Source organism: Mustela putorius, unplaced genomic scaffold, assembly GCF_011764305.1.
Source record: "Mustela putorius furo isolate JIRA1106 unplaced genomic scaffold, ASM1176430v1.1 tig00000145_pilon_pilon_pilon, whole genome shotgun sequence".
In the NCBI taxonomy this organism is placed as follows: Eukaryota; Metazoa; Chordata; class Mammalia; order Carnivora; family Mustelidae; genus Mustela; species Mustela putorius.
The window spans coordinates 32,003,183-32,030,103 of NW_025421294.1; the positions used below are offsets into that span (position 1 = coordinate 32,003,183).

Here is a 26,921-nt window from a genome sequence, read left to right on the forward strand (position 1 = left end):
AGGAGGGCAGTGAATTGAGACTCCCAAGAGCTTACAGGTTGGCCACTTGCTGTAACTCCCATGCCTCTTGTCAGAAACAGTCTCACAACAAGTTAGCTCTATTAAACGGCTTATGCCTTTATTCAATGGAAAATTTGTGAGCAGGGACACACCACAGTATGTTCTTTGGTTCACTGTTCACAACCTTTTTGCTCAGGTGCCTTCACACGCTTCTCAAGCACTCTGGGACACTCAGGGTTCTGTGGAAATCACCACAGTCACCAGCTATCCTTTACCCTTCTCTGTTCCTGCTCAGAAAACATTTCCAGCTGCAAGAATATAAGGGAGTAAGAGTAGTAAGAGCAACAGTATTGAAATACTGTCACACACATATGTACGTTTATATGCTTTTCTACCAAATCACTGAATACATGGGACTTACTGGCTGCTTTTGTGTTTTAACTCTTAAAAGCATGTTTAGAAGCAAATGTAACAGAACTCTAAAATGTTCCAGTAGCTTGTGTAATGGTTAGCTGAGCAGTAATAGTGTTCAGTAAGTACTTGCTGAGCCGACACATGAGGAGATTTGAAAGGTGGATGGGCTGGCCACCTTGCAGCCCAATCTGGGAACTCAGCGTAAATCCTTCAATCTGATGTCAACAACAGGCTGTATCTCAGGCAAAAGAGTTCTCCATGCACTGCACTTGAAAGAGGAAAATTAAATTTAAAACTTGGCTATTTATAATTAGCACCTTCTCGGTTTAGAAAAAGCTGAACTCGTGCATCTGCTATTTTGAAGTTGAAGATATTACCTGTATGAATGGTAAATCAGATTTCAGTACTACAGGACTAGGTTTCCTTTATGACCCATCCATACCTCAAGACACCATCTGCTGTCCTTGTAAGACTTCAGCTGTGGCAGTGGGGAAAACTCTCCAGGGGATGCTTGTACAACAGACAAATGGAGGATCTAGCACTCTTTGCTTGAACTTTCTGAGAATGCTTGCTCATGGTGCTTCTCTTGGCTGTACTCTGTGAGAGAGAGAACATGATTTTTGCTAAAAAATATTTGAGGTTTGATTCAGAAATTCATATGGAGAAAACATGCCCTCAATCCTAATAATTAATTTATGATAAAAGTCAGTGAGACTCAAAAAAAAAAAAAAAAAGTCAGTGAGACTCCTTGTAATCTCTTTTTTAAAAAGATTTATTTGAAAGAGATCACAGGTAGGCAGAGAGGCAGGCTGTGGGTGGAGGGATGGGGGTGGGAGCAGGCTCCCCGCTGAGGAGAGAACCCCATGCCACGGATCCCAGGCCCCTGAGATCATGACCTGAGCTGAAGGTGGCTGAAGGCAATGAGAACCTAGGTGCCCCAATAACCTCTCTTAAACAAAGCTTTCTTTCTAAGGAACAGTACCCTTTTTTGCACAGAAGAGTTCCAAGAGCCTAGAATTCATTGTCTAGGGAATCTGTTTTCTTATATGAGGATGACCTTTCTAAATATATTTTTAATTCCATTTTTTAAAGGCTTATAATAATACTGAGTTCTAGTGGACTTCTTATTTGGATTCTATTAATTCATAAAATTCAGGAAACTGAAATCTACCTTTATTATACTGATCAGATTAGGGTGTGTAAATTTCTGAGGGAGTGGTGTTGATAATGATTGAATAGAACAAATTGTTTAGTGTTTCAAACAATTGGTTTCCTTACAGTTGACAAGCAAACCCATTCATTAAAGCATCTGCATTAAGGGAATGCTGGCTTAGCATACTCATTTCCCTAAAATGAACACGGGTTCCTAAGTATTAAATGAGGAAAATCTAAGTGAGTCAGTATTTTTTTAAAAAAATGTAAATGTGTAACCAGCTCTGTATTGCTGCTTAAAAATTGAATTCCTTGGAGCCACTATTTCTTTGTAGATGTTGATGAGTGTGAGCGACATCCATGTGGGAATGGAACTTGTAAAAACACGGTTGGATCCTACAACTGTCTCTGCTACCCAGGGTTTGAACTCACTCATAATAACGATTGCCTGGGTAAGTACTCTGTCCTCTGTGGCTACCGTTTGCTGTTGGCACAGTATACTGAAATAAGGAATAAATCCAAAGAGTAAATCAGATGTTTTATTATTAAAACACAAATAGGTGATAAAAGATATGTAATAACATTGACTAATTTCCAGTTAACTAAAGCTGTAGTACTGGTTTAAGTAATCACAAGACAGTCTGCTGTGTCGAGTACTTCTGTCAGTCAGTCATTTGGTCAGTGTGGGGGAGGGGTGACATGCAGATAATAGAAAATCTACTGGGATTGCTCTATGGTTTAGGGTGGTTTCTACCCCTTCAATGGGATCAGATATAGACCTGTCATTGTTTCAGTGCTATTGCAAGTTATTTCCTATAAGTTATTCTTGTTTTATATGCAAATACTGACAGAGTGTCCAACTTAAAAACATGTTGCGTCTTTAAACTTCATTTTCTGTCAGCCTTTGAAACGAGGGATTCCTTTTCCCACAGAGAGGGGGAATTGGGGCTACGTCTCCACATTAGCCCTCAGAAACCTATTTGATTTCAATTTTGAACAACAGTAAATTTTCACAGGAAAGTGGAAGTGTCTGCTATGCATGGTACAGAATTTTATTGTGTGCCCCTAAGCAACAATGATTAAAACAAGAATTAATAATGAGTAGGGGAGTTTCCTTAAGTCAGTGGAGAGCATGGTAGGAGGAAGCACGAACAGATGCTGAGCACATGTCTGTTTACCATACACAAGGCACTGTGCTGGTGTTTCATGGTGGACATTCCTTCATTCACATGGTCCCGTAAGGTATGTGACAGCAACACTGCCTGTCAACCATTCCAGACCAGTGCTGCTCACACCACCTCCAGCCTCTGATGTATGCCAGCACAGGCTCCTCTCAGTTTTGGCTTTTCTTTTCTGTTTTTGTATGTATGTATGTATGTATGTATGTATGTATTTGAGAGAGCTCATGCACAGACACATGTGCATCTGAGTTGGGGGAGGGCAGACGGAGAGAGTGTTCAAGCAGACTCTGTGCTGAGCATGAGGTCCAATGGAGGGCTCGATCTTGGGACCCTGAGACCATGACCTCAGCTGAAATCAAAAGTCAGACGCTTAACCAGCTGAGCCACCCAAGCACCCCTGTTTGTATTTTTTTCCCAAATTCTGCTACTGTGAAAAAATTTAGAGCTAACGACATTTTTTTTCAACTACCACCTTCTTACCAATAATTTCTCAGACCCTTTGTACAACCAGGGAGAACTAAAGACACCAATAATGGCTCTGATCTAAACACAGCCTTCAGAAACCTATAATAATTAATTGAGTAATTACTCCAATGTAGTCAGCCCTAAGTTTTGCTGAAACTTAAGATTTTTTTTCTTTCAAGTTCTTTACTTTGTCAGCAAAATACATGTTAGCAGTTCTAGAGTATATTTAATATAATTGATTTTTCTATATTTAATATGCTCTATTATCTGTGCTTTGAATAGTGTCAGCTTATCTCCACGTACAGTCATCTGCAAACTGGGCCATCAGGTTAAGTGTGTATACCGTCTGGTCTCCAAGGAAAGAAATAGTCTTCATTTGAAAAGAACAGAGAACTTCACCATAAACCTTCAGTTTTTATCTGGCTATAAATTTGAGTTCTATTAATATCAAAACTTGGGGGTTGAAATATAGTAGGGATCTCCGTGACTGTATTAGTCACATACTGCTTCCACTGGGAGCTGTTTTTCTCTGTGTTGATGAGGATTGCAGTGAAGTGTATTTGAAAACGTGTGGCAGTCAATATGTTTTTACATTGGAACATGTAATAATATATGTGTAAGAGTTCTTTCTGAAAAGCTTATTCCCGTTTGCTTACAGATATAGATGAATGCAGCTCCTTTTTTGGTCAGGTGTGCAGAAATGGACGGTGTTTCAATGAAATTGGCTCCTTCAAGTGTTTATGTAATGAAGGTTATGAACTGACTCCAGATGGCAAGAACTGTATCGGTAACTATCTACCAAGTAAACAGTCTTTGTGTTGTGTTAAATAATGATGTGACTTTCCACCCCACTCTCCGCCAGTACACACTTGGAAACCCTCTAACATTTCATTCGATCATCTGATTATTTGACCAATATAAGATACCATGGGAAATTTGGGTGTAAGGAATATTACCAGCAATTGGGAATGGCTTGTCTGAAATGTTTTCATTGGAAGAGAGCTTGGGGATATCCATGACACCATAAAAGGAAACGAAACAACCCAGGAAAACCAGCCTCTTGCCAAATGAGTAATATGCAAGATGACAGAAGAGTATCTTAGGGCATGTTGTCCATAGTGACCCAACAGATCAGAGAGACCAAGTTGAATTCACATTAACATCATTTGGCAACAAGGACCTCATAGTTAAGTCATTTTTTTGTCTTGTTTCTCTTTAAAGATACTAATGAGTGTGTCGCTCTCCCTGGCTCTTGTTCTCCTGGTACCTGTCAGAATTTGGAGGGGTCCTTCAGATGCATCTGTCCCCCGGGGTACGAAGTGAAAAGCGAAAACTGCATCGGTAAGGTTAACACTTGTTCTGGGCTCCACGAAATATTCAGTCTGAGACCCAAGCCAGACCCTATAGCAGGACAGTAAATGCAAACCACAGCCTGCAGGCTCACCCACGGAATTAAACATAGCGCTACCTACAGCTGCTTCACTGAACCATCAGAATCGATTTGAAGGTAGAATGGTGGGAACAAAGCATTTAGGAACATGGGGTTTTTCATTAACAGAAATGTTACACCAGTCAAAGAATTTTCAGTGCACTCTTAATCTTTTTTCCAAATGTCAACAAGAGACTTTCTACTGAATTGAAAGAGAGTCTACAAAAATTGTAATCTTTGGCAACCAATTTTAAAACAGCTATTAAAGGTGTCTAGAGTCCTAGAAATGTGGAGCAGAAAATCTTGACCATGCTGTTGAGACATTTTTTTCCTTGGGAAGGCCTCATGTCAAAACAGAAAATATTAATCCATTTGTCGTGACAGATGTTTTTCTGCTGAAACTCCTCCAGCATACAAGAATACTGTAACCACATCAAAAGTTGATCCCAGAATTGCCTGGTGAACATGATGAAGGCGGACCTTTTTACAGTTACTTAATTTCACTTTTATACAAATTATTTTTTACAGTCTTGTTGAAATTCAGAAGCACCATCCTAGTGTGGTTCTTCTAACATGAAATGATTACTGAGGGGTTTTTTGCCTTTGATTTATCCAATTTAAAAAAAATTGTGTAGTCCTACTATTCACTTTCCAGGGACTCAGAACTGAAGGAGACAGTTTACTCCATTAAATTTAATTATTTTTCAGACCATGTGATTTCATATACTGGATACCCCAAGTCATTCCAGTTCAGTTTTTATATCTTTTCCCTTTCTTGATCTGCATACTGGGTGCATTGTAAAACTATCTGGTGTTTTTAATCCTTAAAACATAGTAAAGACTAGAAGCATCTTAATAACTTTCTTGAAAACTAAAATATCTTTCCTTTTTTTTTTAAAGATTTTATTTATTTATTTGACAGACAGAGATCACAGGTAGGCAGAGAGGCAGGCAGAGAGAGAGGAGGAAGCAGGCTCCCTGCTGAGCAGAGAGCCCAATGCGGGGCTCGATCCCAGGACCATGAGATCATGACCTGAGCCGAAGGCAGAGGCTCAGGCGCCCCAGATCTTTCCTTTTTAAAATTTTCTTTATTCCATATTTAATCTCAGTTCTTCTTTAGCCCTATATTCCATCCTTTATGGGACAATGACAATAACAATGTGTCAGCAATTAGAAGGAAAAAGAAAACATGTATTTCTCTGTATCAGAAAAGCTCACCTACCTTTTCTCTTCATGAAAAAAAAAATTTGTGATTCAGTAACCTTTTATTCAACTGCATAAATTTTTTTTCCTCATCCATCATTAGCAACACTCCTATTTTGCATCTCTGAAAAAATGATCTTAACTTCATTGTAAGACTTACTTTCTTTAGCCTAGAATCTTTTCTACCAATTTTACCCAGATGAAATGATTCTTACACACACTTACACAAACATACACATATCACACATGTACACACACACAAATTCATTACATCTTTCAGTGTGTGCTACATTGAATGATTGGCACCTTTTAGGTGCTGGGAATGTAAAAAGATACACTCATACCTTTAGGGAACCAGAAAAGAAAAGACCTATTTTGTAATAGGTAAAGCTGCCTTATAAAGACATCCTTGCCATTCAGTATGACAGATGTAAGAGCACAAGCTAGGGCTGTGAGGACAGTGGTTAAAAGAATGGCAAGTCAAGGAAGCTCATCCCAAAGGACTGGTGACTTTTGAGGTGGCTTCTAAATGTTGGACAGGAATTGACTAATCAGAGAAAGGAACAGAAGAGAGGTGCCTGGAAAACACAGGCACCCGGGGTGTGGGAAGGGGCAGTGAGTGGGCGCAGAAGACTGAACTCAGTCCTGCAGGCAGTGTGGAACAGGGCAAGATTCGGTTTTTGGTTTTTGTTTTTTTTAAAGAAAGGGCATGGTATGATTCACTAAAATTCTACAAATATAAACAGAGAATGTAGTATGTGCCTGACCCCGTGCTAGTCTGAGCAGGCAGCAGTGACCCGGACAGGTGTATCCTGTCCTTGTGGAGCTGGCATTCCAATGTGGCCAGAACTGTGTAACATTTCCTCACTCCGGATGATAACTCCCTAAATAAGGACTTCCGATGGGGGGGGGGCAAATATAACTGGTAAGGAATCCATATATACTTGAGGGACCCTTTCCAGGGTACCATGGGAATGATGAAATTCTCAAACCATGTCTGAGTCCCCTTGGTTCCATGGGCACAGATTTTCAAGTAGACAGCCTGGTGGCAGTGTGAGGGCACAAGAGGGAGACATGGCAGTCTATTAGAAGATTTACGGTAATCCTGGTGGCTGGGGAAGTTGAGTTTGAAAGCCCAGAAGAGGTGGAAGTGACAGGGCACATGCTGCCTGCATCTAGAGTACAGGAGGAATAAAGGTGATCTTAAACTGGATGGCCAGAGAGGATCATCAGAGAAGGAGACCTGTTGCGGCCATGACACCCCGTGACTAGGATACTGAACTGGTCACGTGGGATAAGAAGGTGGACTTATACACAGCCCTAGGGATCAGGTGCAGGGAGGTGGAGTTCTCTTGGGCGTCTGGGCTATGTGGTTGATTGAAACTGGATATAATCTTTGAATTCTGAAGAGATAATAGTTTCCTTTTAAAGAACAAGTTATACCTACACATTATATACTCTCGTTTCATATTAAATAATCAGTGGCTAGCAAATAGTGGTAGGATGGACAAATTGTTTATTTTCAAAGACTGAACAGTATATTGATTTACTTAAATTAATACATTCTCCTGCTCTTGTCCAGATATAAATGAATGTGATGAAGATCCCAACATCTGTCTCTTTGGTTCCTGCACCAATACTCCTGGGGGCTTCCAGTGCATCTGCCCACCTGGCTTTGTACTGTCTGATAATGGACGCAGATGCTTTGGTAAGCTTTGGAATGACTTCTCTGTCATCATTTGCTCTTAGGAACATCATAGCTAGACAGTAAACCCTCATGGAAGTGTAGGTCACTACAAAGTACATGTCTATGGCAAATATGTCTAGGTTTAAAAAATTAGGTCTCAAAACTGTGTGCACTGGACACTTCTAAGGTATTTTGAGTTTTTGGATATGTTTCCACATTTTCTTTTTTTGGTCAAAAATCTTTATCTTAAATCTGAAAAATAACCTAAAACTCCTTTGCTTTCCTCTTTGGACACATGATTTTAAGTTTTAACTCTTGTGAATTACGCCTAAGATTTGAATTATGGGATATTGGCAAATTTATACATTTTTAATGAAATATACAAAGTCATATATATATATATATATATATATATATATATATATATATATACATACCAACATAACTTTTAAATTCAGGCTTCTAGAAAGCTAACTTAGAAGCCCACACTATATATACTGAGTAATGATATTGAGTGTTACAGTTATGAATGGATAGAAAGATTGTTGGTTTTTTTTAAGATTTTTATTTATTTATTTGATAGAGATCACAAGTAGGCAGAGAGACAGGTGGAGTGGGGGGAGGGGGAAGCAGGCTCCCTGCCAAGCAGAGAGCCCCACGCTGGGCTCGATCCCAGGACCCTGAGACCATGACCTGAGCCAAAGGCAGAGGCTTAACCCGCTGAACCACCCAGGTGCCCCTGGATAGGAAGATCATTTTTGTCTTGTGATGGGAGTTTAATTCGATGGCCCATCAGAGCCGCAGCTCAGACTCTATAAGTGAAGTATTATTTTAAATAGTAGGAACAACATTTATACATATTTGTGAAAAGATAGAACAATGCTTATACTGTATTTTTAATTTGTAGGCATAGTTCTCAAGCAGAAATTATCTATCCTTAATAGAGATGAACATAGATAAGCATCATAATGTTTATAACCAGATTACATATTAATCGACTTATTTATATTCTAACATCTTAGCTCTCAGTCTCATTCAATGAAGTTCTTGTACAATGAAGTTCTTGAATTTCTTTCCTATGCCTCTTTTTTCAAGGTAATAAATCTCAACGGAAATCAAATTAAGTTCTCTATGCTTTTTAACATCCTATTTGCAAACTGTTATCTTGTCTTACTGTGTACAAACAATATGCTATAAGTAAAAGGAAAAATATTAACAGAGAATACCAATAAAATTAATTTTCCCAGGTCATAAAATCTAAGACCAATAAATCCACAATGAAGGGATTAAAAACGGTCAGCATTCATTGCTCTGTTATTTTTCATCACTTTCTGCTTTCTGGGCAATGCTTACAGCATTTCTACAGGACCATTTCTTCAGGCTCATGCATAGTGCTTGGCATCTAGTAACCTCTTTTAACTACAGTTGTTATTTTAATACCCTTCTCAGCACTGTCCATAGTGCCAAGCACCGAGCACAAGTGGGGCTCAATAAATTCTCACTATCAGATGTTTATTCATTGCCTGTCCAGCTGCCCACCCCAAGCTTTTCGATACCTGTGAAATAAAGCTGTATAAGACATACACACACACACACACACACACACACACAAAATGGAAGTAAATTAAATTTGACTTTACTTATGCTATCTGAACCTAACACATAGTAGACAAATCATTTTTTTTTACTTTTATGCATTTATATGCTAAAGGAGAGAGGAGAAACATTGCTTTAAATCTAGAGAGACTGAGTATATTATACGATGGAGTATAGAGGGTTGGACTGCTTTGACCACCATGTCATATTGGCAATTTTCAAAGGTGGTATGGAAATCTGAGCCTGTTTCCACATTTTCTAACATCATATTGAAAAATTACTATTTTATTCACTTATTATTATTATTGCCTCACAGTTCCATTTGTTGTTGGTATAGATTTTTTTCTGGACACCGATATATGAGTTGCTTTTAATGTGAATGGATTTACTGAAAGTTATGTAGAATATTTTTGTTAGGTGATTATGTAACAGTAGAAGAAGAGACAGGGAAATAATCTTACTGCTGAGCATCACTTCTCAGTTTTCCTAGAGACATAATAAAAACATTTTAAACATTTTAAATAATTACACCAGATTTTATAGACAGGTCAGTGTAAGTTGGCATGTGAAATCAGCCATGGAGGTTTTCCAGACCTTTCAGTTGCTAATCTGATCTGCACCATGTGTTCATCCCATGAGAAACCTTCCGTCAGAAACAGTTACACACAGAGTACTCTTCTTACTGACCCATAAGGAGGCCTGTGATGTTTGCTTTCTTGACTAGATACCCGCCAGAGTTTCTGCTTCACAAACTTTGAAAATGGAAAGTGCTCTGTACCCAAAGCTTTCAACACCACCAAGGCCAAATGCTGCTGTAGTAAAATGCCGGGAGAGGGCTGGGGGGACCCCTGTGAGCTGTGCCCCAAAGATGACGAAGGTGAGAACTACCACTTTGTGCGGTTTGGGAATGACTGTCAGCCACCTTAACTGTATGTAACTGATGGATATTTTGAAGACGAAATTCGTCCCTCATGTCTAAACTATAAAGTTCCCTGCGCACCCCTGTCTGAGGGACCCCATCTCCACTTGTGTATTCAGCATGTGTGGTCACAGCTAGAGTTCCCATTACTTCATTCCCCTTTTGCCCCCTGCCTGAGGTTAGCAGTGCTTGCTTTCAGTGGAATTAATTTGAGATGTGCAGGGCAGGAGATATATTCCCAACTGCTGCATGGATCCCACGTGGGGATCGGATCCTAGGCTGCAGCTCTCAGAATCTTACATAAAATGGCGAGGAGCTGAGTCAGCACAAGGGCCATTTATGGGATGAGACCAAGAGCCTCCCACGTCTTGTGTTCCTGCAGCCTAGGTGTAGGGTGCTTCCCAGCAGGCTCAGAACTAGCTTGGTCTCTAGGTCGACGTCGCTCCCCTGTGTCCTGGGCAGAGGGGGCTCTGGCTGCTGGGCATTAAAGGAGCAAACATATAGAAACAGCCCTTGGTAGGCAACACCCTGGGAGGCACTGGGCAAGCCTAGGTGACCTGCTCTAAGTAGTCTCACTGTTGCTTTTGAAATAAATCATAACAATAAAATAAGGCTCTTGTTAAAAGCAGTTTTGTACATGAAGAATAAGTAGGATTTCAAGTATACCATTAATCATTTCTGAAGTTCTCCGATAGCTGAGACTCTTCAATAATGGGGAATTTGTGTTCTTCTCTATAGTTGCTTTCCAGGACTTGTGTCCTTATGGCCACGGAACAGTTCCAAGTCTTCATGATACTCGTGAAGGTGTGGTTTGATGTATTTTATTCCTATAATATTTTTATATAAATTGTACATTTATTCTATAAATCATTTTACTATATAACATACTGTATATTTTAATGTATACATACAGTATTATATATTGTGCATTATATTTATCAGGCTACATTGTATACAAAATGTAAGTATCTGATAAAAGAAATGTTTATATGTTTTATAAATTTCAAATATCTGTTAACAGATACACAGGGTTTTGATGTATCTTTTTATATTGAGGAAATTTATGGATAATTCTTTATTTTAGATGTCAACGAATGCCTTGAGAGCCCAGGCATTTGTTCAAATGGTCAGTGTATCAATACAGATGGGTCTTTTCGCTGTGAATGCCCAATGGGTTACAACCTGGATTATACTGGAGTACGCTGTGTGGGTGAGTGCTGACTCCACATTACACACTTGGAAAGTTCTAATTCTCATATTCTAGGCACCCCTGAGTGGTGGAAGGATTTACAGAGCCAGTATCAGTAGCTAGTAACTGCTTTTTCTTCTCCCGCCTTACATTTTCCAGTAGATCTGGTTTATGTGAATATGGAGAGAGTTGCCCAACCTGTGCCTTCAACCAAATATACAAACTCTGACGTGCCTAGAGCTTTATAGTTGCCAAAACCAGTAATGGGAAAGAGCTCCATTTTACCTTATGGCTTTCCACACCTGCTCTTGTAGCAGAAGATGACACCCCACTATGGGTTTGTGACTTTTAGGGGTGGCTGTCTGGGGACTCGGAGCTTGACACACCTGATCCCCAGGGCTCCTCTGCACTGAATTAAGGCCAGCCAGCCATCCAAGACCAAGGAGGGTGCAGAGTTGGGTGTGCCCTGTAGAGATCCCGGAAATGTGTGCAGGCCAGGTTAGTTTAGATTCAGCTGTAGAGTTCGGTGATTAATCAGTTGCACATAACATATGCTCATATTAAACTAAAACTCCGCAAATTGTTTGGCACTTTCTCTTCTCAGATACTGATGAATGTTCCATTGGCAATCCATGTGGGAATGGTACATGCACCAATGTTATTGGGAGTTTTGAATGCAACTGCAATGAAGGCTTTGAGCCAGGGCCTATGATGAATTGTGAAGGCGAGTGATACTTTTCTTAATTATTATTTCTATAGAAAGCGTTTCTCATTGTCTCAGCTTTTACTTCTGTGGCTTTGATATTCTACTGATGATTATGTTCATCACAAATATCTTTTCCTTTACCCTGGTGAGCATAGTTCTAGTTGCTACTTTAAAGCCCTTGTCTGGCAGCATCTTGGTCACCTCAGAGTTGGCATCTCTGGTGGTATTTTTCACTTGAAGTTGGCATTCCATTTTCTTGGCTCCTCAGCAGGTTAGAGAATTTGGGATTATACCATGGATGTTGTGAGTGATATCTTTGGAATCAGTTGTATTACTTTGAAGAATGTTGATGCTTTTGTTTTAGCAGGCAGTTAACCTCGGTGAACATAAAAGCAGAGTGTTAGGCTTACGGAAGTTAGTGGTTCAGATTTCAGTTTCTTTTTTAAGCCCCAGTGTGGCTAGCTTCTTTGATTTTGCCCCATACATGCATGGTTAAGTTAGCAACATAGGACTTTATGCCAAAAAAAAAAAGTGTGTCTTTATCTTTAGCCCTCTCCTATCTGGGGCTCCCCATCACTCTTGAGCAGCCTGGGTTGCCCCTAGATCCCTTCCTGATTGCTCTGGATAGAAGCTCAGGAAGTTTCTACTGAAGATATACCTGCCAGGTGCTGCTCCTGCCAGAACTATGGCCATCCACAGGGTAATTTCAGAAAAAATAAAAATAAACAAAGAAAAAAACTAGGAATTTATGTCTTGTTTGTTTGCTGAGTTTCAGCTCATCACTAGGAACTACTTCAGGTAGTTGTTTCTGTTTTTGTTTTTGTTTTTAGTTTATAGTTGCTACTTGTTAGAGGATGAGTTCGTAGGTTACCACTTCTCTATACCAGTGTTGGGAGTTCTGTTATCTTACTGCTTTCTCTATGACCAGTATCATGTAAACAATTACAACTGTAGGCTCAGGACATGCCTGCCTGTTTCCTTGATCAGATATCAATGAGTGTGCCCAGAACCCACTGCTGTGTGCTTTCCGCTGCATGAACACCTTTGGGTCCTATGAATGCACATGCCCGATTGGCTACGCCCTCAGGGAAGACCAGAAGATGTGCAAAGGTAAGGTAGCGGGAAAGAGAATAGTTAACACTACATTTGCCACACTGGAAATGTATTTTAATGATCTTATAGTTCTTTACTATCTTCTTCTAGAGTTTATAGACATGTATATGACATTTTGCTGGTAGATTCCCACACTAGATAACAAGACACTGGATGGTCTACCCCAGCAAGTCAAAGATAAAACAGATTGAAGAGCCCACCATTGTCACACTCTTGGGCTCTTACTAAAGCAAAGATTGCCTTTCCTGAACTACTCTTTTTACTGTATTATTTATTTAAATTCAGTTAGCCAACATGTAGAACATCATTAGTTTCAGCTGTAGAGTTCAGTGATTAATCAGTTGCACATAACACCCAATGCTCATCACATCTTGTGCCCTCCTTAATCCCATCTCCCAGTTACCCCATCCCCCCACCCACCTCCCCTCCAGCAACCCTGTTTGTTTCTTACAATTCAGAGTCTCTCATGGTTTTTCTCCCTCTCTGATGATGTCCCATTCAGTTCTTTCCTGAACTTCCTGTCATTAGGACCAATGCCGAAGCTTTCATAAATCTAGAATATAGCTAAGAGTTGGAAGAGACTTGGCTCCTCCTTTCTCTATCACACAGTAGCATTTTAAGAGCCAGGAACCCAAAACTAGACCAAAATCCAAAACAGTAGACTGCTCCTAAGAGTTTTGTTTTTCATTGCAAATATTTTCTAGATCTGGATGAATGTGCTGAAGGGCTCCATGACTGTGAGTCTAGAGGCATGATGTGCAAGAACCTGATCGGCACCTTCATGTGCATCTGCCCACCTGGCATGACACGACGGCCAGACGGAGAGGGCTGTGTGGGTAAGCTGCACGGCGCGGTGTCTCCTTACTCAATATGCCTGCCTCGAGACTGACCATACTATGCAAGAACCATCCTCACTTCAGGCCAATTCTTTTTCTAGCTCTTTCAAGGCTGTTCTGTAGCTAGAATTCTTCATTTTGGGGGCCGCGCCTGTAGAATGTGGTTTGGATCATTCAGTGCCAGTGAGGCCTGTCCTTGCTTTCATCCTTCTATGTCCTGTAAATTTAAAACACTTAATGGAGAAGTGTAGGACAACTCCTTGAAACAATTCTGCTTGTGTAGCGAAATAGAGGAGTGGGTGTTCTTATTTTGTATCCTCCCATCAGTGAGGAGAGGAAGAGGCAGATCATCTCCAGACATCGTCACAGGTTGGGTAGGTCTGTGACTTGGCCGTATTGTTTGTAACATACTTGGACCTCAGTTAATTCATGTGTAAGTGGAGGAGGTGAGGCTGGCTTTGGGAATCTAAAATGTTTGGTTTTGTGGTACATGTCACAGTCTCCTCTAAAACGTACAATGGCCGTGGCCATGGCCGCCTGGCCCATTTATCTCAGCATTTGTTTCCCCAAAGTGCTGGCACCTTGGGGAAGGTGCAATCCAGTTTTCTTCCTCCTTGAGAAGAGATCATTCCCCCATCTTTCTTTTTTTTTTTAGTAGACTGACTTTTTTTTTTTTTAAAGATTTTATTTATTTATTTGACAGAGAGAGATCACAAGCAGTCAGAGAGGCAGGCAGAGAGAGAGGAGGAAACAGGCTCCCTGCTGAGCAGAGAGCCCAATGCGGGGCTCAATCCCAGGACCCCAAGATCATGACCTGAGCCGAAGGCAGCAGCTTAACCAATGAGCCACTGAGGCAACCCTCCCCCATCTTGAATTAAGAATCTTCTGTTAGGATCCTAGCCTCCAATCCCTTGAAAATTGTGGGGGTATATGGAGGGACATATGAAGATAGTGAAAAATGTCTTATTTTGGAGAAAAAGATCACAAAATAAGATTTCTGAAAAATTAACCTATCAGTGATACTTGGTACTAGAAGCCACAACTGGAGAGTAGCTACAAAAGGACACCAGGGACCTCTTTGGGAGCTGGAAACTTTTTTTTTTTATAATGCTATTTGTGGGCTCTTTTTTTTTTTTTTTAATTAACATAGAATGTATTATTTGCTTCAGGGGTACAGGTCTGTGAGCCATCAGTCTTACACAGTTCACAGCACTCACCATAGCACATACCCTCCCCAATGTCCATAACCCAGCCACCCTATCCCAAACCCACCACCCGCCAGGAACTGTCAGTTTATTTTGCAAGATTAAGAGTCTCTCTTGGTTTGTCTCCCTCCTGATCCCATCTTGTTTCATTTCTTCCCTCCATCCCGCCCATTACCCCCGACCCTGCCTCTCAAATTCCTCATATCAGAGAGATTACATAATTGTCTTTCTCTGATTGACTTATTTCACTTAGCATAATACCCTCTAGTTCCATCCATGTCATTGCAAATGGCAAGATTTTGTGGGGTTTTTGATGGCTGCAATAGTATTCCATTGTGTATATATACCACATGTTCTTTATCCATTCATCTGTTGATGGACATCTAGGTTCTTTCCATAGTTTGGCTATTGTGGACATTGCTGCTATAAACATTCAGGTGCCTGTGCCCCTTCATATCACTACATTTGTATCTTTAGGATAAATACCCAGTAATGCGATCGCTGGGTCATAGAGTAGCTCTATTTTCAACTTTCTGAGGAACCTCCATACTGTTTCCCAGAGTGGCTGCACCACCTTGCATTCCCACCAACAGTGTAGGAGGGTTCCCCTTTCTCCACATCCTCTCCAACACCTGTTGTTTCCTGACTGGTTAAGTTTAGTCATTCTGACTGGTGTGAGGTGTTATCTCACTGTGGTTTTGATTTGTATTTCCGTGATACCAAGCGATGTGGAGCACTTTTTCATGTGTCTGTTGGCCATCTGGATGTCTTCTTTGCAGAAATGTCTGTTCGTGTCTTCTGCCCATTTCTTGATTGGATTCTTTGTTCTTTCAGTGTTGAGTTTGATAAGTTCTTTATAGATTTTGGATACTAGCCCTTTATTTGATAGGTCATTTGCAAGCATCTGGGAGATGGAAATTTCTAAAAGTGGATTGTGGTGATGACTGCACAACTCTGTAACTTACTAAAAATCACTGACTTGTGCACTTAAGATATGCAGATTTTAAGAGTCACTTATAAAAATATATGTTTATAAAAAATAAAAAATTAATTAAAAAAAAGATATGCAGATTTTATAGCAAGTAAATTACATCTCAAAAAAGCGATTTGAAAAAGTGAATCTAACACAGGAGGAGAGATACAAGGATATTCACTCCAACTTTTTTCATAGTAACAACAACAACAACAAAAAGGACTAGAAAACAACCCAAATGCCCATCACAGGAAGACAGTGAAATAAACATGGCATTTCGATACTGTTAGATGTCACACAACAGGATCAGGGGAGTATGTACATGTGTATATACGGAAGTAGAACTCTAAATGTCTACTTACAAAACAATACATAATATGTCATATTTTAAAGAAAATTATAATGCTATGTTTTTTGGAGGTATGTATGTAAGCAAGTGAATACACAGGAAAAATTTTTAAATTTTTGCAGAAGATAAACCCCACTTCACAGAAGGAATTACCCTGAGGGAAGATACTAGGATTAGAGGGTACTACTCTAAAGCGAATTCAAACTTATCTGTCGGTTTTAATTTTTTACAAAACAGTGGAATTTGTGAATTACATGTGTAGTATAAAATTAATTTTTAAATGTCTGCAACAACTGATGGGATTGATTTCACGGTTTCTCTTAATCTCTTAGGTATTTCATTCTATATACACTACTTATTAAAGTTAAAAATAGATGACACCAGAGGTACAGTTATGCAGTGGTTCCTTCAGAAACACTGTTCTCCCACAATCTGAAAACCTAGAAGATACACCAGACTCCTGAGCCATGTTTACAAACTCCCATATGTTTCTCAGAGTCTCACGTGGCTCAGATGCTAACATGCTTGTAATGGTAGGGTACAAGGGGACTGTATGAAAGATAACGTTAACCATCCTTCCTTCCTAGAGTACATGAGATCCATTTCGTTTCCTTCTCTTTAATTTTTTTCTAAATGCTTTGAGTGTATATGTGTGTTTGAATTTCATCTGGCTACAATACTTAGAAATGTTTTTTTAATACCTGGAAAATTTTTATTTTTATAACCAACGAAATTTTACTTTATACAGTCACTACAATTACCTGTGAATTTCCTGGGAGCAAGGGAACAGGCACTGGGACCACATCAGGAACCCAGTTTTCTGGTCCTAGATGTGCCATAAATGAGCTGGGTAACTTGAAAGAGGCTAAATTCTCTTTCCCTCAGTTCCTCCTCTGTGGAGTGAGAAACTACATGATTTGCGTGGGAGGAGGTAGAGGAGAAGGGTTTTAGCTCTAATATTTATGACCCCATGTGCTTGGTTTTTCAAAGAAAAGACGTAGGGCAGCATTATACATTTTGAATTTCTTCATTGTTAAAAGATGCTACAGAAGATACAGATTCTAAAACATTTCTGATACTCGGGCTTTCATGACACGATGCCGGTAGCGGAACCTTCTGTAGAGCTTTCTTTGATCATCAGAAAACTCTTTGTGGCAAAGTTCCATTTCATACAGACATGTTTTTATAGTTAGAAATTCCATTATAAACAGCCAAATTATTATTATAAATAAAAATTTATTTATTTTTATATAATAAAATATTATATATTTTGAATAGTTATCCCTTATCAGATACAACAGATGAAATTTGATTCTGCAATATACTATGCCCAGTAATTATTTTTAAGTAAATTTTTTAAATAAATAAATGAATAGGAAAACCTAATAAATAGAAAATTTTTGCCCAGATCATTAAATTTTAATGAAAATGTTGACAATACTATTGGTTATTCATTTTGATATGAATAAGATTTATTTCAAAATGAAGTTTGAGGGGCGCCTGGGTGGCTCAGTGGTTAAAGCCTCTGCCTTCGGCTCAGGTCATGATCCCAGGGTCCTGGGATCGAGTCCCGCATCGGGCTCTCTGCTCGGCAGGGAGCCTCCTCCTCTCTCTCTCTGCCTGCCTCTCTGCCTACTTGTGATCTGTCTGTCAAATAAATTAAAAAATCTTAAAAAAAATTTATAAAAAAAAATGAAGTTTGATAGATCAGTGAGGGGAAGGAAGGCTTTGCTTTTAAGATAATGGAATTTTTTTAAAAAACGTTCCCTCACTCCATCTCCTGAAGATTTAGAAATACAGCTGAGGAGGGAAGAGTGTTATTTATTTAAATGAGGAATGGTCCAAATATGGTCTCTGAAGAATATCTTTCAAATATTATAAAATCTCAATCAAAAACACTGAAAAGGCTCAGTGACATATTCTTCCTTAGACTTTAACAGAATACAGATACCTTTTAAAGTAACTGCCCCAAGTTAAGAGTTCATCCAGCAGCCTTTGAGTAGAAGATTGGGAGCGCACGTGAATGAGAGAAACATTAAATGTTTCTGTAGAAGCCTAGTTCCACACTGAGTGTGAAGAGGGAAAATAGTTGACATGCTAAGAACTTTACTCAGAGCCACAGTGACGTCCTAAATTACCAAGAAACTTGGTATGTACTGTTGGCGGGAATGTAAACTGCTAAGGCCACTAGGTATGGATTTTGGGTTTCCTCAAGAAATTAAATATAGAACCACCATATAACCCAGCATTCCCACTTCTGGGTATATACCCAAAGGAGAAAAGCATTATCTTAATAATGAACTCCACTGTAGCATTATTGGCAATAGCCAAGGTATGGAAACATCCTAAGTGTGTATGAATGGACAAGAAAACACACACACACACACACACACACACACACACACACACAGAGGATTCAGGGAATCCTGTCATTTGTGAGAACATATGAATGAACCCAAAGGGTAATATGCAAAGTGAAATAAGCCAGAAAAATACATGGTATCACTTATATGTGGAATCTAAAAAGATAAAAATAAACACATTGAACTTACAGAAATAATGGAGAAAAATATTTGCCAGGGGCTTCTGGGGATAGTGGGGGATGGGGGAGAAAGGGAGAGGCTGGTGAAAGTATACAAACTTACCTGTATAAGATGAATAAGATCTAAGGATCTAATGTGTGATGTGGCAACTATAGCTGATAACACTGTACTATGTAACTGAAATTTGCTAAGAGAACAGAACTTAAATATTTTCACACAGAAAAAGGGCAAATATGTGAGGTAATAGGTGCACTAAATCACTCAAGAGAAAAATCCTTTAACATTATCCCTCAATAAATCTGGAAATAAGAACAAAAATGGAATCAGAGTGCTGAGCGGGAAAAAGGAAAAAGAAATGTGTCCTGAAGGGGAACACAGATGAGGTGCTAGATTTAGTGGTATATGACGTTATTAAAAGAGATAGTTTTTTAAAGATGGAAGTTACAAGAAAATGTGTGTTGAGAGAATAACTCATTAAAAAGGGAGAACTGTGAACTCTTGGAAGGCAATCCAGAGTACAAGTGCAAAGACTGACCTTTGAGAAAAAAACAGAAAATCTTTAACTGTTGAAAAAGACAAGAGGTGGAAAGTGAGGGCCACACAGATGGTTGGTAGTGGAGAGATGGAGGAGTTCTTGTCTCCGTGTGCGGTAGTCACTGTACAAGGTGGGAGTATGGTGGATATATGAAGAAATACAGTAAGGTTGTCAAGGGAGTATTAGTTCCCATTAGAGATTTGAATCATGAGTTAAAGTGACACCTGTTCTGTTCGTGGGTTTGTCATGCTGCATAGACAGAGCTAAGTGCACAAAGACAAGAGCGGTGAACAATACCACGGTCTCTTGCTGGCAGACATGATGTGATTGAGAAATTTTCAAATGATGAAACACGGAATGTTAGAAATCAGAATTTCATAGGTGGTGCAACATCACACCAAGATATGCCCTAGTGAAATTACAAATGTCAACAACAGAAAAAAGAAAAGAAAAAGGTTACCAGAAGATACTTCTGTTGGCTTTAGGCAACTAGGCAGAAAAGGAAAATGCCTACCAGGTAGGAAGAAGATCAAGACACTTTCTTCAGGTTCTCACACTATCTCTCATGCCAATGGTAGCAGAGAAAACGTAATCTAAAATTATGAGACATATTAGCAGTCTTTCAAGTTATACATCATCAGACATGGAGCAACTCCTTCAGAATGTCCAACAAGAGCCCTTCTTAAAATAATTCAGACTATGAAAATACAATCAAAATAAAGATGAACAACATCAGGGATAGCATTAGATCAAGAAGGCAGACTTCGAACCCTCAGATTCTAGAGATAACAGACACCCACCATTTTTTAAATCCGTAACTTAGTTCAGTATTTTTGTATATACTTTAATATTCCCATAATAAATTTTTTTTCTAAAAGGGAAGGAAAATTTCACCAAGACACAACGTGGTGAATTTTAGGATGCCAAGGGCAAAGTGAAAACCCTTAAACTTTCAGAGAGAAAAGTCATATTTCCTGCAAATGAACAGTAACACTGGGTAAAAGGAAACAATATTTTTCCTAAGATTCTAAGGAAAAATAATTTTGAACTGAAATTCTATACTCAGTCTAGTAAGAAAATAAAAAAGACATTATCAGAATGGTATTCTAGAGTATTTACCACCCACATACCATCTGTGAAAGGATTACCAAACTATATACTCCAATATTTTGTTTTATTAATCCAAAAGGATGGAGTACTATGCATAAGCAATGGTAAGCCAAGGAACCAGGAAACCTCATGATTTGGTTTACAAAAATATGGATGGCACATTAAAGAAAATACCTAACAGAGCAAAATTTCTAGATCACAGCGGTGTGGCAGGTGGCACCGGGAGAGAGCAGAAGGAACTCATGCCAGAGACGTGTGAAACTGGTTCTTGTTAAAACTGATAGGAAAGTATTCATTACAAATACGTATTGAAGCTTTTTATGGTTATCACTGAAAGGACAGAAAGATTATAATTTCCAGACATGAGATGGAGACAAGAGGAAGGCATAGAAAGCTAGACTATTGTAAGAAATCCTGAGGAAGGGAGGGCAAGAGCATGGTAGATATAAAACAAAATAAAATGACAGGTAAGAATCCGAACACATCAGCAGTACAAAAGAGAAGAATAAACTGCTATTCAAAAGGTGGACGTACTTTTTAAAACTCCTTTAAATCCACTTTGGTGCTTTTTCTAAGAAAGGTACCAAGTCAAAAGGTGACATAGATCGACAATAAAGGGATAGAAAAAAACACTGAGGGCAAATACTGATAAAAAGAAAGCACAAGCAAAATAAACATCAACAAATTAAAGATTAAAAATTAAGTATAAAGATGAAAGCAGTTTATCAAAAAATCTCATTATCATGAGCTCCTTTATGTTCATAATAACAGAGCTTCAAAAAAAAAAAAAAAAGCCCCAAGCAGAATTTTACAGAATATCAAATACAGTAAGGACAAAAGAGATTTTAATAAAGAAGTTTTGCTCTAATTTATCACCAACCAAAAGAGCATTACTACCTAAATTTCTTCCCTCACTAGTGGCTCTCATACATCACACTGCTCCTGTGACTTCACTCAAAGCTAGTCTGGAAGCTTAACCTTCATCCCTGCCTGTGTGGCTTTAGCCCTACTCTCTACCCATCCCTAACACCTCCCACTGCTCTGCTCCCAGCCTCTCTCTCCTGTCACAGGGTGTCCTGGCACCCTCTTCCCCATAGTTCTTTTCCACCTAGTCTGGTATCACAGGGCAAGTCTAGGGCTTATGGAGGCCAATTTTCATCAAACACCATCCCTTTCCAGCAAGAAGTAGAGAGGGAAAAAGGAAAACACTTTGTTAAGAAAGAATCCCCTAGAAGGAAGAAGTTAAAAATAAACCTATATTCATATAGGATTGGCTTTTTATCCCATCATATTAGTATTTTGGTGAGGAAGTTTTAAATAAAAGATAATCCACTCGAGGATAATTTGATTTTTTTTGTTTGTTTTGTTTTGTTTTGTTTTAAAGATTTTTATTTATTTATTTGAGAGAGAGACAGTGAGAGAGCATGAGAGGCGAGAAGGTCAGAGAGAGAAGCAGACTCCCCATGGAGCTGGGAGCCTGATGCGGGACTCTATCCCGGGACTCCGGGACCGTGACCTGAGCCGAAGGCAGTTGCTTAACCAACTGAGCCACCCAGGCGCCCCTCGAGGATAATTTGAAAATAGTAATTTTATAATCTCATTATTCACCCTATTTGTTTTCCCAAAGATGAAAATGAATGCAGGACCAAGCCAGGAATTTGTGAAAATGGGCGCTGTGTTAACACTATCGGGAGCTACAGATGTGAGTGTAATGAAGGATTTCAGTCAAGTTCCTCAGGCACCGAATGCCTTGGTAAGTGACAACTGAGTGTATTTTACCTGGTAAATAAAACATCTGTTTTATGATGTCATCACAGAAGAGCTCTATGTACATATTCTTGCCTGCTAAAAAAAATCCCCCAATCTGAGTAATCCATATACTTCTTCTTAAAGGTACACATCTATCAAAATGATGTATTTCTGTGCATGTGCGTTGTATGCACATCTATGCATAATGTAAATAGCCATCTTAAATAAAGTCTTTCCAAAATTAAGATTAATTAAGCTTTATGGAAAATGTGACTTTAGTAAAACTTACATCAGGAGATGATTTAATTCCAAAAGAAAATATTTGCTATGTGAGGTAAGCTTTGCTGCATTAGTAATATTAAAGCAAATGCCACACTTCAAAAACGCAGTGAAGGTCAGTTTTTATTTTATGATGCAGAAAAAATGTTTTACAAAATATTTTCCTGTGGAGAATATAAATTTCGGACTTATGTTGTATTTTAATTGCTAAAATGCATACATTATAAACCATTTCACCTAATTATGAGCAGGTGTAAAAGTATGGAGTAGGAAAACGTAAGGCAAAATGAGCACTCATCACTTGATCTGATGGAAAAACAGCATGTTTCAGCTATATCAGCTATTTTTCCGAATGATGTCACTGCACTGAATCCTAGGAAATTGTTAGTCAAGAAAATAAATTTTGTTTACTGATGTCGTCAATCCAGACCCTTACTCTACCCACCAATCTTTCTGGCAATAGGAAAGATAGCCTACCTACTGCAATGTACTGCTCTCTTTCTATTATTAAGGTTTCACTAGGATGGCTCATTAAACCATATTAAAGATTTATTTGCCTATTTACATAAGAGAAATTCCTTTATTTATACTAAAAAAAAAATCTGCTTATTCCAAATGTTTGAATACTCTTTTAGATGTAGAAAAGACGAGATTGGATTGAAAATGTACCAAGATTGTAACATCATCCAGGATTTACTTTTCAAAAACAAATCCTGATACTCATTTGCTTATTTAAAGGGAAATAATTTGGGATGCCTTGGTGGCTCAGTCAGTTAAGCATCTACCTTTGGCTCATGTCATGATCACAGGGTCCTGGGAGCCAGTCCTGCATTAGGCTCCCTGCTCAGCAGGGAGCCTGCTTCTCCCTCTGCCCGTTGCTCCCCCTGCTTATAATCATGCTCTCTCTCTCTCCCCCAAATAAAATCTTTAAAAAGAAATAAAGGAAATAATTTCATTTCATTTTTCTTTTGTTTGTGTTCTACAGGAATGGTAGTTTACTATCAGTTAGTTGCTGATGGGTTGAAGAAAAATAAATCGATTCCCTAAGCATATTATCACTTTTTATCAGATTTAATAAACTATAGTAAAAGAACACACTGTGGACTCCTTCTCCAGCAACTCTGTAATCGTGAAGCCATCCGAAGCAGGGCAGCTGTTCACAGAGAACAGTACTTATCTTTGAGAAAGTTTGTGCCAGGAAGAAAAACACTGGCTGACCTTGTGTTTGAAGAGGAGGGTGGGTGTTCCGTGTCACTGACGCTCACTCCCCACATGTGATTTCAGACAACCGACAGGGACTCTGCTTCGCTGAGGTGCTGCAGACCATGTGCCAGATGGCGTCCAGCAGCCGCAACCTTGTCACGAAGTCCGAGTGCTGCTGTGATGGGGGGCGAGGCTGGGGTCACCAGTGTGAGCTTTGCCCGCTTCCTGGAACGGCCCAGTACAAAAAGATCTGTCCTCACGGCCCAGGATACACCACCGACGGAAGAGGTGAGGAGCTGAGGGAAGGTCCCGCACATTGTCGATGCAGTTAACAGTAATTGATTCATTGGAAGGAAAAGTGAAGCATCGATAAAATGCCTAAAATATTTGTATGCATGTGTGTTTGTATATGCTTTTTGCTAATAATTAAGAGACTTCAAAGGAAGTAATCTTCATAATGAATCTAAGAGCAGAACTTACTAGGAAACAGAAGCCTGAAGCTTAGGTAATAGTAAGTAATTTTCTTGAGATCACATGTTTTCTAAGGGATGGACCCAGAAGTGGAACACATCTGCCTGACCCCAAAGGCCATGTCTGTAACCCCCAAATTCTACTTGCTTTATTTAAATAAGTGTTGCTTATTTGAGTGGATACAGTCTGGATACAAGGATACAAGGATACAGTCTGTTTGCAACGTATTTACAAACCAAGCCTCATAATCTGTTAGTGGTTTCCAGTTGTTTTTGTTGTTTTTTGTTTTTGCTTTTTTTCTCCCTGAGACTACTCCTCATTGAAGTTTATACCTAAAGTCTCTAACTTTGGAGATAATTCTAGCCTCTGACCCGTTATTCCCCTTTGTTTCCTTTTTTTTTTTTTTTTTTTTTTTTTTAAACAACCACCTGAGAGACGGTCCTGAAAAGATAGCATTTTCTCCTACAACTGTACAGGCTGTTGGCCCTGGGCCCAGTCACTCTGCTCATGAAACCCTTTCTTGAGAGTCTAATCCAAGTGTGGATATGAAGTCCAGGAGTGGGAAATCACCACAAATCCCAGATTAATTGGACTTCAGAGAGACAGCTTTCTACGCCACGCCAAAACAGTTCATACTTAGAGTGCAAAATGAGTAGACTGAAGCTGGGCTCTCAACAGAGCCTCATTTATAGACCTCTTCCAATCCCTCCCGAATATTCTTTCTTCCCGTCCATGTTGCTGAAGTGATGAGGTACCCGAGCGCTGTTGTGAATGCTATTTGCTAGTTATTTCATGTCAGTCCCTTCGTTTCTCTTAGGTGTGAGTCTCCCAGTTTCATCCTTGCATGTCCTTGCATGTATAATAACGTGTGTGTGTGTGTGTGTGTGTGTGTGTGTTTATTTTTTTTCCCCACACACAGATATTGATGAATGTAAGGTGATGCCAAACCTCTGTGCCAATGGTCAGTGCATCAATACCATGGGCTCATTCCGATGCTTCTGCAAGGTCGGCTACACGACAGACCTCAGCAGCACCTCGTGTGTAGGTACGTCTGGGGGTGGCCAACTGCTATTTCCTAGAGCCACTGCTGGCAGTGCGGTAGGTTACCATGGAGGGCCGCAATGTTCCTTATGCAGTTCCTTTCAGGTATGTGGTTCCTGGTATCATAGTAATTGTCCTTGCCCAGTAAACTGCGACACAGAACTGTTCAGTTCATCAGGAAGTGTTCAGTCACGGAGTGTAAAACTACAAAATCTGCTTCACCGATTTATATTTTAATTTAAAATTAGAAGTGCACCTTCATTTGTCAGTCTCTTGATGAAAGAAGAGGGCTCCTGACGGTGAGCCTGTGTGTGAGTCTATGTAGGGAGAGCGCTTTTGTGCTTGTTCCTCATTGCTGGGTTTTTCATAAAATATACGAATGAAGCCTCCTGTAAAATTTGCAGTTGCAAAGCAGTGTCAGGACAGAATCCTTCTACATTTTTCACAATTTTTTTCTAATTTAACTTCTCACACCCACACTATTCTGTACCAGTTGAGGGCAAGGGGTGGGGAGCTTGCTTCTAAAGGGTCTTTCCAAAGCATTTGACTTAGTTTTCACTGAAGAAAAAGAAGTCTCTTCTCCTCCATATTAATCAACTTGCATGATAGTCCATTAAAGTACCTATTTTAATAACAAACTCACCTGGCATGAAAAGGTTCAGAAAACCCAAACTGGCCCTTTGTAAGCATTTGACTCACTTGGCTAGGCATGAGAGTCCTTGAGAACAGGCTAGCATCACGAGCTTCTGGTGTGCTGGGGGCGTCCATCAGTGTCCTTCACGAGGAAATGGAGATTGTTTGCTGTCCATCAGTCCTTGCAGAGAATGCAAGGGAGGATGATTTGGGACGGTTATTTTGACTCGGGATGTGAGCAGAGTGTGTAGAATCTACAAGGCACCGTGCTATGTGCTGGGGCTCTGCTATCTGTGGGCTAAAAGAAAAGAGGGAGACGTTACTGAATGCTGTAAGGAGAAAGCTATGCACCAAGGGCTGCTTAGAAAGGTGCCGTGACCTCTGATCCAGTGACTTGGAGCCTGAGCCATCTTGCAGGGTGAGCGGAATGAAGTAAGGACCAGACAGAAGACAGAGGGCAAGAGACCCTCCTGACCATGTGTGTGTGCAGTGGAGCTGCCGGGCCAGGAGCAGCAAGGGCCTGACTTAGGGGCAGCAAGCCTGTGGGACCCCACGGTGCTCGGCATGTCAGTTCACAGTTATAAGAGGATATCTTCCAGATTCATATGTAAGAAGAAGCTCTTAAGAAAATGATCCTTGGGGTGCCTGGGTGGCTCAGTGGGTTAAGCCGCTGCCTTCGGCTCAGGTCATGATCTCAGGGTCCTGGGATCGAGTCCCACATCGGGCTCTCTGCTCAGCAGGGAGCCTGCTTCCCTTCCTCTCTCTCTGCCTGCCTCTCTGCCTACTTGTGATCTCTCTCTCTCTCTGTCAAATAAATAAATAAATCTTTAAAAAAAAAAAAAAAGAAAATGATCCTTGTGGTAAACCAGAGTACATAAGGCTAAAGAATGCAGTGGGGTTTTTTGCCCCTGGATGTTACATGTATCCAGGAATCATAGAT

At 39.7% G+C, this 26,921-nt stretch overlaps 1 protein-coding gene and 1 long non-coding RNA gene across 2 annotated transcripts in view; one reads left to right on the forward strand and one right to left on the reverse strand.

Annotated features, from left to right (window-relative positions):
- The window catches only part of FBN2 (fibrillin 2), a 254,931-nt gene that overhangs the window by 214,090 nt on the left and 13,920 nt on the right, over positions 1-26,921 (forward strand). The window contains exons 46-58 of the mRNA XM_004737427.3: positions 1,902-2,018; positions 3,871-3,999; positions 4,434-4,553; positions 7,427-7,552; positions 9,852-10,004; positions 10,785-10,850; positions 11,131-11,256; positions 11,840-11,959; positions 12,929-13,051; positions 13,759-13,890; positions 22,233-22,358; positions 23,918-24,124; positions 25,227-25,352. Coding sequence (XP_004737484.1) covers positions 1,902-2,018; positions 3,871-3,999; positions 4,434-4,553; positions 7,427-7,552; positions 9,852-10,004; positions 10,785-10,850; positions 11,131-11,256; positions 11,840-11,959; positions 12,929-13,051; positions 13,759-13,890; positions 22,233-22,358; positions 23,918-24,124; positions 25,227-25,352 — 1,671 coding nt within the window. The remainder of the gene's footprint in view (positions 1-1,901; positions 2,019-3,870; positions 4,000-4,433; positions 4,554-7,426; positions 7,553-9,851; positions 10,005-10,784; positions 10,851-11,130; positions 11,257-11,839; positions 11,960-12,928; positions 13,052-13,758; positions 13,891-22,232; positions 22,359-23,917; positions 24,125-25,226; positions 25,353-26,921) is intronic.
- Positions 122-26,370, reverse strand: LOC123390791. Its single transcript, XR_006605380.1, has 2 exons — positions 26,048-26,370; positions 122-308 (listed from the first exon to the last, which is right to left on the reverse strand). It is a non-coding gene; the product is annotated as an uncharacterized LOC123390791 (long non-coding RNA).